General features: G+C 39.5%; 1 protein-coding gene across 1 annotated transcript in view; it reads right to left on the reverse strand.

Moving 5' to 3' along the window:
* The window catches only part of nrg3b (neuregulin 3b), a 264,266-nt gene that overhangs the window by 12,936 nt on the left and 236,805 nt on the right, over positions 1-14,525 (reverse strand). Inside the window, exons 5-7 of the mRNA XM_084741668.1 lie at positions 13,422-13,524; positions 9,718-9,844; positions 538-647 (exon numbers count right to left, since the gene is read on the reverse strand). Coding sequence (XP_084597794.1) covers positions 538-647; positions 9,718-9,844; positions 13,422-13,524 — 340 coding nt within the window. The remainder of the gene's footprint in view (positions 1-537; positions 648-9,717; positions 9,845-13,421; positions 13,525-14,525) is intronic.

A 14,525-nucleotide genomic window follows, 5' to 3' on the forward strand; every position in this document is an offset into this window, starting at 1 on the left:
TTTCGACGTCTCTTGTAGCAAAATGTTGTTAATTTTGTTGAATCTTCTGTCATTTTAATGATGGCACGAAAAGGAAGTTTGTTGAATCAATGTTTAAACTCTGCACATTAAAATTCACTTCTCCTCAAGTCGTCGTTTCAGAATCTGCCTGAGTACACATTTAATCACTTTGCTCAATTTACTGGACATGGCATGTAAATAAAGACATCTTACTTTCCCCAACTATTTTGAGAGACTCCGATCTCAATTTTATTAAACCAGCTATACCAATAATCCTTCTATAAAACATCTGATTCTGACTACGCATATGCACTCAGGCAACGCTTATAGTGTTGGCAATGTATCCAAGATATATATTAACATACTTTCCTTCACTTATAATCACGATAAATCTTTCTAACAGTTATCTTGAGGTCTATATGTTCGACCATATTGCAGGATGATTACATTTCTCGCTTGGCTGCCTCTTGTATCTGGACACAGTGAAAGTGAAAGATATGAAACAGGGCTGGGAATAAGAGGATGTCACATTTTCACCTGAAGCGTTTCCCTTTCGACAGAGCTCTGCTGAGGATAGGTGGGGCTGCTGCTGATGAGCCCGGTGCCATGCTGCCGGCCTTAGCAGACGATCCGTGAGAACTGCAGCTCTGCAAAAATGAAGAAGAGCAGTGCATACGGTGAGCGCAAAAACAGAGTAAAAGACTTATTTCATAGCAGCCATTGCGATATTAAATAGTAGGGTATACACAGGTGTTACCATTAAGGTTCAGTTTCATCGGTCTAACAGAGTCAGGGTGCTGTTATTTTGCACGTTGTGTGGAAAGGGTCTGTGGTTCATTTTAGCAAACTAAGGCTTGTTGTGTCTTTTAAGTGTATTCTCAAATAAATGTGGATCTGCTGCATTAAATGTCATGGAGCATACCTGCCCTGAAGGCTTGGCTTCAGATTGTGTCCTAAAACCGTGCAAAACGTAATAGTTTAGCCTGGATTCATTTGTTATAACGATCAAGATCGACAACAAGATGTGAGCGATTATGTAAGTCAACACAGGGTGTAATACATAATGCCAGGGATACTGCTTGTGGCTTAGCATTAAGTCTCCACTCAGGTTGAAGTCCCCAGACAGGTTGAGGATGTTCTCTCACTGATGTATCCCCCCCTTAGCCAGCCAGAGTGTCTTTAATTACACTTTACATTTTAAACTGCAGATTAGGAGGGGACGCTTTGTGAATAAACTCCACCATGGCCCTCATAGCAGTCCCGCTGCACTAAAGAATTAATCCCACACAAGATTACATTAATGGTTTCCTAAAGAATTTCCCCCCTCAATTCTTTCCCTTTATTCTTATCAAAATGAATACCATTATCTTACAACAGGCCCCAGACAGAGTTCTGGCACCACGACCACGAATGCCCTCAAGAACCCCCTTGCGCAACGCTAAGTCACGAGATAATTCTGTTATTGCAGTTACAGTACGTCCCGCTCTGGCCTTTCCGTCTGTCTGATTGTACATCATTAAAGCTATTGTATGTGACTTCGAGCTGGTTCAGGGGTCTCACGCCCGATAAGCCTCTTTTCCTCCCTTACACTCCTGACTCCCAGAGGGGGCTGTTACTGCTGTTCACTAGTTGTGCAAGAAAATAGGATCATTTTGGCCACCCTCTCATATACCCTGCGGGTGCACAACGCCTCACTTTCTGGAACAATTGCAGTGGCAAACTTTCCTGCAGGATGATATCTATGTCAGGGGATAAAATAAATAGCTTGTGGCAGACAATGGCAGACCTGCATGGCGCAACCTATTTCACTTGTTCCCTCCTATCTCACTTTTGCCTTGTTTTATGCCTCTTGTGAAAGCCACGGATAAACACAACGCAATTGTGGATTTATTTCAAGGGGAGGCAAAGGGAAAATACAGGAGTCTGATGGAATAACAGAAAATCTACATAACAAGAAGAAGGGAGAACCTATGCATTCAGAGCAGCATTAATCCGCTGTGGATTACCATCAAATCACAGGTCCTGAACTGTGCATAATGGGATATTTGACCATTCTTCATGAAGGACAATCCTTGAACCAGCAGCAGCACAAGCCACCACCAGATGTAGCTTACTGCTCAAACCGTGTCGACTCTCTGAGCCAAGATGTGACCGCTGCTGATCGCAAGCACAATTTTGGCTCTACCTGATATCAAAATGTTAATCAGTTGTTTTTGAATTATGCACAGACATGCACATTAGCATAGAATTTGTAACTGTTGACAGCATTATTAATTTTTTAAGCTGCGCCGGCCTGTCCTTTTATTAATCATGGAGAGACCTACAGTAGCTCTCATATCATCCCCACTGCTGTCACAACAATTGCTGAACAAGTGGCTAATATCCTTCCTCCATTGCGGCTTCATACTGGCGCTCTGGTTAATTCTCTGATGGCACTGTGCTATGGAGCCATAGGAGTGCCAAAACATTAAAAAAAATAAAAGAAATGAATCCGTAGGGCTGGGTTGCACCAACAGGGATGAATTTAAACCTAATTAAATGGCTTAACATTGAATTATGTTGCACCAAATCAAACATGAAAAAAGACTGAATTTAAACTTTGGTTGAGTTGTCACTCTAAACGTAGATTACATTTAATTCTGTGCACCAAAACTTTAAACTGCCTTTTCAAGATGGATTGAGCATAATAATCAAGTTCCTTGAAGAAAATTATGCGACAGACTCACCTATTTAGTTTTATAATGTGTCTCTTTTCCTTAACTCCTTTTGATCTATTACAGCAGTCTGCCAGTTTTTGCCAGACAATCTTTTTTTCTTGTACTTGTTAAGCTGTTTTCAATTCTTAGATTTACTATCAGGCCATTTGGCCATATTACTCCATTAACTTGACCAACAAGCTTTTCTCAAGAGAAGAAAACTTAGAGCTTCTCTGTGGAGCCATCATGAGTAAGATAAAAACCTTTTCAGTTAGCAAGTGATTAGTGTAACATTTTACCTTTTCAGCTAGCTACCAAACAATGTATGGTTTTGTTAAAGTTTTAGCTAGCTAACAAACAATATAACATTTTGTTAAAGAATACAGAGCAGCCAGAAGCTAAAGTGAACACTCCCTCTTTTATACTTACTAGGTCCCGACAGCATCCTTTTTTATTTCTAAGCAAGCACCTCCATACTGATTTAACGCTAACTATTGATTACATAAATCAACTTGGATTTACTAAACTGAGATTAGTTTTCAATTGTGCAATTTAGCTGATCTTAATTTTAAATCTGGATTTATTCATTTTAAACTTAGTTTTGCTAAACATGGATTAGAACTAATCTTACATTAAATGAATCTCTGTTGGTTCAACACAGTCTAAAAGTAAGAAAATAAAAATAAGAAAATAATTGCTGAAATGTAATGAGCAAATAATGATTAATACATTTTAAAAGTAAGGAAATATATAAAGAGAAATACATAAAATAATGGCTTTGGACATCTCCTCCTTTCCAGGCTTCTAAGTCAGTTTCTGCACGAATCATGTTCATGTGCAAAAATAAAGACAGAAAAATAAATATATGACATGACACAGAACTAAAAAAAATGTTCAGAAAAAAAAAATTTATATCTAAAGGACAAATAAGAATATATATTTTTAAAATAAACAAATAAATGTGAAAGCAAATGAAAAGGCTTGAAAATGCTTCTATTCGTTATATCTCTTTATATTTCCACACTTATTTTCTTATTCTTTTACTCTTTTTTATGGCACTCTTATGACTTACTGTGACTTCTGTTTTTTCAAGCACAACTTTAAGAGAGAGACCTTGATTCACACGTGTTTCTTCTGCAGGTACTTTTTTGCACATCTGATAACATATTCAGAAATCATCTTTAAAAAGCCTATGGTATCCAGGATTTGGTGCTGTCTTTGTCTTGTCTTGTAAAAAGAAGACACTGTGTCTTTGAGAACATTATGACCTCCGGGTATTGTGAAATTGACTTTGGTGTAACACAACACGTCCTCTTGGCACACCTGAGCTTTTGATAAAATATTCTGAGGTCATATTTCTGTGGATTTTGGTACAGGAGGCTCTGTTCTGTGGCCTTTACCATCCTCTACCCACATGAAGTATTCATGCAGCTTTTCCCTCCTTCCTGAGGGTGACTCAGTCTCTTCTTAGTCTAAGACTAGACTAGTTATTTACCACCACACCAGCTTCCAGCTGGGGGAATTGAGTCTTTGTGTCTTGTCATCCCAGTCTGTGTGCCCTTATTCCTTCATGTTGGTGCATGTCTGTGTCTGTGCAGTGTGTCTCATGGGTGTGTACCCCATCTCTTTTTATTTCAGACACTATTCTATTGCCAGATAGGTGTTGATTCGACTCTCACAGGAGATGGGAGGTGTTTAACTATGCAATTACGTACCCTTTCCTTTTTCGGTTTCCTTTCCCTTGAAACGACTCTCACTGTCGTATACGACTGCTAATATTTACAGTTAAGTGCAGAAGCCTGTGCAATTCATATGGCCATTCAGACTCAAAATTACAGATGGAAGGAACATATGCACCAGAATGTTTCCAGATGTGCAAATATGCATAGATTTACAATAACAGATGGAAGAAACACAGAAATATGTATAAATGCTGCCTGTGCCAGGGGAGGTGCATAGAGAAGTCGGATTTAATAGTCCGGGGCTGTAAAGTACATATTATATAGAGGCAGTGCAGCTGCCAAGGTGCCTATTTTAGATGCCAGGCGGTAAGTAACGCATTAGTTGGCTCTTTGAAACTTGCAGTTCCTATCGTAACCATTTGGTAACGGTAATGGTATTTAGGATTAGAACCTGATTTAGGAAAAAAGGCCATTGAAGTTGAACAGTTCCTGTGTCAATGTTCCTATCCTAACTAAGATAGGAAAAATGTATTGCACAAGCATCTTCTCCCAAATAATCTCTCGCTTTAGGATAACTGTTAAAGGGATAGTACATATTGTTTGAAGTGGATCTGAATGAGGTAATTCTCGATAGTCCATATATTTGCTGATGCCATCGGCACGCCCCAAGTTAGGAGAAGCAGAGAAGACTTTCAATTTCACTTTTCCACCAGGTCATGTTAGCCAACTTGTTTAATCTGCATTGCTGCTCTTTTATTCCTTTTACACAATGAATTCTGTGGATGGCTCTTTCTTTTATCTCCTGAGTTAGCAAAAAGAAAATCTTTGGACTTTGGGCTATAAATGTTACCAACACATCTGCCATGAGGTCACTAAAAAAAAAAAACTAATAATAATAATAATGATAACACACTCATAATCTGTTATAAGTTAAAAATATATCAAAATAATGGTCTGTAATAATGTTGAATGCTATGATGATGTTAAAAAGACAAATGTAGGCTTAAGCAGCATTCATGAGAATTGATTAAAACCATAAAATTATTCAAAAAAGTTAAAATCTCACACGCTTAAAAAGGATTAACATGCTAAAAGGGTGTTTATTTTACATTGCTTACTTTTTCTTCATTGTTCAATTTAACCTGTAATAGTGTTGACCTGTGATCCACAGAATGATCTTAATTAATCTGATAAGTCTGAGATCGATTGCTTCTGTCTCCATCCACGTACCTGGGGAAATCGCGGTACCTTACTCATTAGAGTGAAGTTCTCACTGAGGAAACACCCTCATCACTCTTGTGATTATTTCTTCCCATTTTTCAGGGAAGTAACATTTCATTGAGAAAAAAAAACAACAGATACAAAGTTGTTTAACTCAATGAGATGAGAAGAGAAGTATTGGTAGCAAATATAAAAGTTCATAATCAAGGTTGGATTGAGAATTTAGGATTTCCTAAACTGAGATAAGATAGGATGAAGTAAGTTAAGATTGTATTTCTAAAGTTAGGATTTGCTTCTGTGCCAAATTAGGAAAAAAATCCTATCTTAGACTATTCCTATCTTAACTTAAGACTTAATTTTCTGTAATGCGGCTATGTGGCAGTAGAGCACACGTTGTATAGAGGCAATGTCCAGGTGCCTATCTTAAAAAGGGTTTAGTAACTTCTTAGTGGGCTCAGACTTGGAGCATTGCTGCAGAAATCATTATGTAACAATGATGTCAGCACATATACTGCATAAGTCTGTGCATTGCTGCTCAGCACACCTTGAGGCAAAATGTCTTGGGCCGAGTTCACCCGAGTTCAGGGAGTTGACATATTTTGGGGGGGAGGTTAAAGACACTGGAGCGGTGCATCAGTTTATCACACAGATGGTATGGAAGACACTGACCAGAATGGACTTCATTTCACCCTCCCTTCTGCACCTGCCTTGACTGAGCCAGCCTTTTGTTTCCAGCTCAGTGTGCTCATCCTCCACCTTACCGCCTCAAACACACACTGCCGTGTTCTGATGCTCTTATGCAGCACACACCAAATATTTTGAGCCTCTTTAAGAACACTCTACTCTGTTCCTCCTTGTAGAGTATTTTATTTTGTCAGTCTAAATCATCCTCTAAAGAAAACCCAGCGAATTTGCAGGACCGCGCCACCCACAGCACATGTCCTCTCCCTAGATGGTCGCAAGCTGAGGGAGTGGGCGGAGGGAAGCAGTGGTCTGGGGTCGCTGTGTCAAATCTGTGGAAAAATAGGTTTCACTTGTTAATCTTTCCTTGGTCTGTCCAGCTCATGCCCCCTCCTGAGTGCTCATAGTCACAGATCTTTCACAACCCACCTTAAGCTCCTTTCACACTGTTCTATTATAGCTCCTGTTTCTCTGTTGTGTTATTACTGTCTTTTATTTTTATCTTTGCCTTCCTCCTGACTTCCCTCCCCGTGTCCAGCTTGGAGAGCTTTTTTTCTGGCTGGGTACAGGGCTGCACTACATGCTGAGCCCTCATACGTTCCTGTCACCACATTCTCACAGTCATGGTGTTAATATAATGGCCTGCCATTGCGCTATGGGACAATAGGCCTGCATCTGAAGCAAATGTGTTAAAATGGACTCCGATGTGCTGAGACTGTATTTTCTTCAGTGGGAACTTCGTGGTCCGGTGAAATCATGTGCTGCCTTCTTGTTTATGTGAAATTATTTTGATTTAATAAAACACAGCTACTTAACAGCTACAACATTTATATCAAATGTTGTGCAACTTCTTTGCTGTCAGCCGCTCAAAGCCATAATTTCCAACGACACCCTCTAAAAGCTTTCAGATTGTGCCAACTGCAGTTCCGTGGGTGGGGTTAGCTTCGGGGGTGTTTGTTTCAGTGTGTGACACTCGACACTGTTGCATTATTAAAGAGCCTCAGTGCAAGCCACATTTGGCAAAGTACTAACACAGAAATTACAGAACAAGGCTGAACCTGAAGGAGGAATTTCAGGCAACAGCAAACACGACTGTGTCTGAAACAAACGGTATCAAACAGGCGCACCGCCCTCTTGTTTCTCATCAAAGTGAGCAACCTTTACTTACGCAAATTGCTCATTACGTGATGGTTTTATACGATTTCAGAATTTTCTAGGGTCAGTAATACCAAGACTGTGTTGCACCAACAAAGATTAATTCAGTCTAAGATCAGCTCTGATCAGAGTTTAGCAAAATTGGGCTTAAACTGAGAAAATTGAGTTTTAAAATTAAGCTGAGCTCTGTTGCACATTTAGTTTGAAAAAATCTAAAACTCTGTTTAGTAAAGCTGAGTTTATTAATGGTAATCAAAAGAGTTTAATCAGTGTTTGCTAGCTAGCTAAGAGGTTGATGAAATATTACACTGTCAACTAGCTAGCTGAAAAGTTACCAAAACATTATATTGTTTGCTAGTAAGCTAAAAAGTTAGCTAGCCTAGTTAGCCTAATCATGATGGATCAGCAGAGAAGCTCTATTATCTCCCTGTTCAAGAAAAACGTGTTGGCTGAATCAGTGGAACAATGTGACCAATTAATGGAAGATTAAAAATGGAAAACAGTTTTCATGACGGTTTTATTGATTGTCAATCCATCTTCAAAATGCAGCCATTTTGAAAGTTAAAAGTCAATACTGGATCACAGTTTAAAATTTTGCTGCAATAGAAAGCTCAGCTTAGAGTAAAGACTAAACCGTGATTTAAAGACGGGATTAAATTTATTCATTCATTGTCCGCAACCACTCAGCCTTGAAGGGTCGTGGGGGGTTGGAGCTGATGTTGAGCGATGGCAGACAAGTCGCCAGTTCAAACCCAGGGCTCGCACATAGAGACAAACAACCATTCATGCTCACATTCACACCTATGGACAATTTAGAGTCACCAATTAACCTGTTAACATGCATATCTTTGGACTGTGGAAGGAAGCCGGAGTAACTGGAGAGAACCCACAGGGACCCAAGGAGAACCTGCAAACTCTGCACGCCACAAACTCCCCAGCTGATTCGAACTCAGAACCTTCCTGCTGTAAGGGAACAGTGCCAACCACTGGCCCACCATGCCGTCCAGGATTAAATTGAATTTGTCTTAATTTTAAACTAGTTTTAAAGTCTTGGGCAACATAATTTAAAATTAAACCATGATTTAATCTGGTTTAAAAATGAATCCTTGTTGGTGCAGCCCAGCCCTATATATAAAGACCAGCTGCACATGAGCCCAAGTATATGATAGGAGAGTAGCGATGGGTATTCTCTCCTCAAACAATGGAAGAGAGCTGCACACTAAACAAATTAAAAAACAATAAAATAATATCTCATTAAGAGTGCTGGAGCAAATAACAAATGAACACAATTTTTTTCACATTTTTTCTAACACCAAACAAAAGGGATGCATTCAGGAAAGTGCTAATGCGTTTTGGCGATTGCACTCTTTTGATGAGACCTTCACAAGTGTGCATTAGGCTGCAATTACCTTAGAATTCAGTGGAGGCATCAGCCATATCAATGCCATCTCCATCTGAATGTCTCTCATGCAGTGTCCTGGTGGTTTGTTACCCATTTTAAGCTACTTTCTTTTTTCTGTCTTTTGTGTTTTTCTTTTCTTTTGTGTGATTTTTTCTTTATTGCAACAAATAGCTGCCCAAATTAAATTTCTTCTCCTCTGACTCCTGCCATTTCTCTCCAAAATGGTTTGGTGTTGTGTTTCTTCATTAATCAATAATTTAATCACTTTAAACACTTTGTTTTTCTTTGCCTTTCTTGAGAGTTACATTTTGCTTTTTTTCTCCATCCTGCTGAACAAATGTTAAGCTCTGCCACAAGAATGCAAAAATGAAAAAGAAAACAAAGTAGTAGAAGAAAGTCCCATTTGCTAAATCAAAAATGCCAATGCGGCAAGTGAATGCACCTCCATTCAATACAGTTTTGGTATTCTCAGGAGTCAAATACCACTAGCAAAGTGCCATTTAACATTATTTGTCTGCCATATAGTATTGCTGCTGTGCCTGCATGGTGAGTTCAGGGTCCGTGACATGTCACAGATTAGAGTTTCCAATCTGCAGTTTCTCACAGGAATCTGTCATGGTGAACATGGCAAGCAGATTTTTTCTCTATAACCCATGATGCATTTATTTTAAACTATAATTCCCCACTGTCTCTCAGCTCATGTCAGATACGAGTGTGAACAATAAGCTTCAACCAGTAGAGAGATTATTAAGATATACATCGTACATCATCCTGTCAAGCCCTCTGCTTTTAGAGAAGTACTATACATATCAAGATGAAACTGATCATAATGATGATGAAATTATGACTGTATATAAATCAATAATGGGTAGAGTCTTACCTTTTGGAACTGGAGGCTGTATTGCAGCCTGGGAGTGGATTTGGACATGAGGCCGGAGGCATTGACGCTGCAGTCCCTCAGGCTGCGGCTATCAGAGAAATGAGCCTGGAGTTTTTCCCTGTGTCTTCTGTCGGGGAAAGCAGGTGCAGAAAGAAAGAGACAGATTGCAATATTATGACTAAAATTGGGAGAATCTAGAATGAGAATTGGTTTGCTGACAATACAGACTGTAATTAAAAAAAAACAAAAATATTTCCATGAGACAGAAACAGGTTACAATTTGGCTCTTTTGGCTGTGGTCAGGGTATTCCCTGCCTGCTTGCTAATGATCTGACAACAGTTTTTAGTCCAGCCATTGATTTCTACCAGCCACCTAGCCAGCTCTTTATACACACATGTAACAACAAGGTAGGTGATCATATTTATTGACCTGTTATCCTTTATTCTTGACACACAATTTATCACATTTTGTCCACTGGAAGAGCACTCTAGAGGGAACTTAATCAGGTTTTTTTTTCCACTAGAAGGGCATTCTAAGGGGCACATTATTCGATTTATTCTGAACATGTTAAATGAAAATACAATAGAGTACAAAAAAAAAAAAAACTAACTAACACAAACATCATCATAGTACATAAGCCTTGAGATAAGTCCTGTCACAGACAACTATTCAGGGAAGGATTTCACTTTACAACTTTTCATTGTAGACAGGCGTCTGTATCGGAAATGTGACGATGAAAAAAAAAAAGATGGTTAAGGACTTCTGATTTGTCAAACACAGAAACCACGAGATCTGACAACATTTGTCAAATGTTGTAAATGTATGAGCGCCTCTGAAAGGTCAAAGTGACAAAAATGAGCACCAGTCAATTTGCAACTCAAATGTGAAAATTTTTTCCAGAGCTGTAGCTGAAGGTTTGACGGAGGTGAAAAAAGGCTGAAACTGGTTACAAAAATAGCATTAGAAGAGAGGATGTCTTGCACAAGTGAAAATTTAATCAAGGCAATGTACCGTGAAACGTCCATTACATGCCTTTGTGATAATATTCTGGGAAAAGAAAGAGAGATTTTCCAGAAATACCTCCTGAGACTTCAGACTTTGGATCCTTACTTTACACAGGCGGACTATGAGGACAATTTCTTGTTGGTAAAATGGTTTAAGTACAGGTAATGCCTATGCATGTAGTCAAATCAACTGTGAAGTGAACATGTCACATTGACACTGCAGTAGGTGTTGATTTATCCATGTGCAAGCAGACTTTCCTGCTTCATAAATAGCTTCAAATTTTTTGTCACCTACGCAGCATAATGGCTTCCAATCTGTTCCAATCTTTACCATAAAAAACTCTCATGAACAAACAGGAAAATGTGAGAAAGTAAAGTAAAATGGCATCTTTTAGCTATGCTAAATATAAAATATGAGCGTGTTCCTTCATTTTGGATTAAACTTTGATTGGATTAAAAATTAATTGATGCTTAAGACTTTTGGATTAAATGTTTAATTCACCATTAAATGTTCATTTTTAAATACTAGGTTGCTTAATTCTCTCTGCAGCCGAGGCCTGTTAAATGTTTCCTCAGTATAGGACAAAGTTGAAGGAAAGGACTGAAAAGGCTGGGAAAAAAAACTAAAAACAATAAAATAAAATAAACTGTGACTGACTGATGGTTTGACACTAACACCTGGTGTTGGGGCCCACTCTCAAAAATATAATTAACCAAATGACTAACCACCTAAAATAACAATATGTACCAGTGACAGCAGTGAAATGTATTAATTTGCTGAGTCTGCTTTAATGCAGGTGTGCTCAGCTGCATACTACATCATACTGTTCTACACAATATGGTACAGTATTATTTACTTAATAAAGTTAATTTTATATTATGATAATCAGTGACTGCTGGTAGATATAATTAAGCATCCATACCATGCTGGATTCAACACATCCTAAGACCTAAATGACTGAATAGGTCAATTGCCACTGACTCCCACAACAAAAACCATGATTAGCAACAGACATACCAGACCTTAAGTATGTTACGCAAGTCATGGTGTAAATCATGTGACATTAAGCATATGAAAAGGTTAGGCTTAGGAAAAGATAGTGGCATAGGTTAAATAAGTATGTTGCATTTGTCACATGATGAAAACATAAGGTAACATAACATAAGGTACGGTAGAGTCAGGTAAGGTATAGTAACATAACATAATGTAACACTTAACTTTAAATATGTCAGCATTAACTTTTGATTTCACATGAAATGCAAACCCCTGTTTCCTGGGTGAAAGTCCTGTGTTTATTCACCCCAACCACCTCCTTACACATACTTTCTCTGTCTTTTTGCGTCATCATCCTACTTCCTCCTTTGTTCCTGTCATAATTGCTATGGCCACTAGAGGGTGCATGTATCAATAAATGTACAGGTAAAAATAAGCTTGCTCAGGTGACCTATACACTTGTCTTTGTGGTGAGAATGGGCTGGACAATTTGACCTTTCCTAAATCGCACTTTTTTGGCGCCTTAGTTGACCCTTTCCTTTGGCTAGCTGGTTAGCTAAACAGTGTTTTGTTCTGTAGCAAGATGTTAGCTCACTAGCTACCTGATCTACATCAATTGATGCCTATCTAGTTTCATCTAATAGCTAATGTTAGCAAAACTATGCTAATTAGCCAGCTATACATCAATTACTAGCTGACTAGTTGGCTAGTTGGTTAGTGTTTGGCACACATTAGGTAACTTAAGATTTTGACTATATGTTGCCATAGCATATCTAAATACAGGAACTAAGAGAAGAGAAAGTTGACTGATTCCCCGCCGGGTACCATTTCTGTTATTGGAGCACAGAGCAAAAATGGATGGGACTTTGGAAGGGTCAATAACTAAATTTTATTACCACATATAATTAACTAGTCTTTGATTTTCATTTCTTTGGGCCTTTAAAAATGTTTGAGTTACTCTCTTGTCTTCATCTCCTCTGTATAGTCTTAAAACACTATCAAGAATGTAATTTTGGTACTGGTTAATCTTCTCTGTGAAGTACTGTTACAAATGAAATGTTAGGTCTTAACTAAAAAGCAGAATAAACCAACATATTAGCACTGCCAAACAACAATTGAAAAAAAAAGATTCCATTTAAGAAGAACTGGAATTGGATCATTTTCACTACATTAATTCTACCGTTGAGCTTGAGCTCTCTGGTCACGCTGACCGACAGGACTACTTAGTTTGCCGCCGTGCCGAAAATAAACCTATTTTTGTTTATCAGGACTGATTCAATCAACACAACCTACATTAACTCCCGCCTCTACACTTGCCATTACTTTTCTTTGTCTACACTCCTTTTCTTTCTTCTTCCCCGCAGCGAGTAATTGACTTTGGCAGGCTGCTTTCATGCTGCTTCTTATCCAGCTGTACACATGTACACACATTCTCAGGGTCTAATGTTTTTGAACTCTTGCCTTATCTGTGTATGTTGTTCTGTGTGAAGCATTTTGTGACACACCTGCTTGCTAAAACCACTAAATCTTACATGAGTATCTGTCCCAAATGCATCCTGCACAATTCAGATTTGATGCCCTGCTAAAACATCCTCTAGCTGACTCACACTTAGAATTTCATTGGGCTCCATGCCATGATAGTAAAGTGCTCTTTCTGCACAGCCAGGGGCATACTACTAATGTGGTGCTGGCTGGCATCACTCACTTGTTGCGGCGGTAGAGAGCCATACATGCCACTCCAAGAAGACAGATCCCTGAGGCAATGCTGAAGATGGACAGCACCTGCTTCTGGTAGGTGTCACCACTCTCTGCGGAGGAGAGAATACAGTTCAGGCCACTGAATTTCCACTGTGACACAAAGGATATGGGCTGTGGCTGTGATTTAGCAGGGAGAAAAAATGTATCATGAATTAACATATTGAACTTGCACAAACGGTGGGCGCACACACACACAAAGCCACACACAGACATCCACCCACAATCTGCATTAGCATAAAGCGACCAATGCTGCTGTCAGTAAATGTCAGTGTTTGAGCATGGGATAGGGACATGGCAGACTCAGGCAGGGCTCAGTGACATGTGCTAACTGAAGTGTGATAATCATTTCGTTCAGACAAACCCAGCAGGCAACACCGATGGACTCTCTGCACAGCGGGGGCCTCACCGTGTGTGTGTGTGCACGTACTGTATGTGTGTCAGTATTCAGAGACTGATGGCGACAGGGAATTAGCAGCAAATGAATGCTCCCGGAGCTTCTTGTCAGACCCCTGCACATCAGCAGTGGAGGCTTAAGGTCACAAGCAGCTGGGACAAGTAGCAGTTGATCCCAGCAGATATGTGTCTGGCTGAGCAGCTGGATTGTGGAGCCGCACTACTTACCACAGTGCATGGTGTGCGGGGGTGATGGCGGTGCATGTGCAGGCCTGCGTATCAACATCACGACAAATCGTCTTGTGGCCTGAATGAGCACAATCTTAAACCTGCAACTTGGTGTGTGTAACTTATCCACCGACAATGCTGCGGAGAGTCGTACATCCCAAGACCATTCCTGACCTTGAATGCAACCTCCTGCGACATTACTCAATCACTCAAAAACAATAAATCCTCCTGTGTCTGCTCTTGCCACCGTGACAACTGCAGAGTAAAGTGCAAAAAACATCACAGCAACCTGTTTGTGACCTTTGGGGGCTTGTCTGTGGCTTTTGATGCTGTCAACAGAGAACTGTCCTGGGAGGTCTTCTTCATCTGAGCTTGTCTACCCAGGTTTATCAACCTCCTTCAACTCCTGTTTTAAGGGCACAGTGTACTT

This window comes from Lutjanus erythropterus, chromosome 17, assembly GCF_056507025.1.
Source record: "Lutjanus erythropterus isolate fLutEry1 chromosome 17, fLutEry1.hap2, whole genome shotgun sequence".
Classification (NCBI taxonomy): Eukaryota; Metazoa; Chordata; class Actinopteri; order Lutjaniformes; family Lutjanidae; genus Lutjanus; species Lutjanus erythropterus.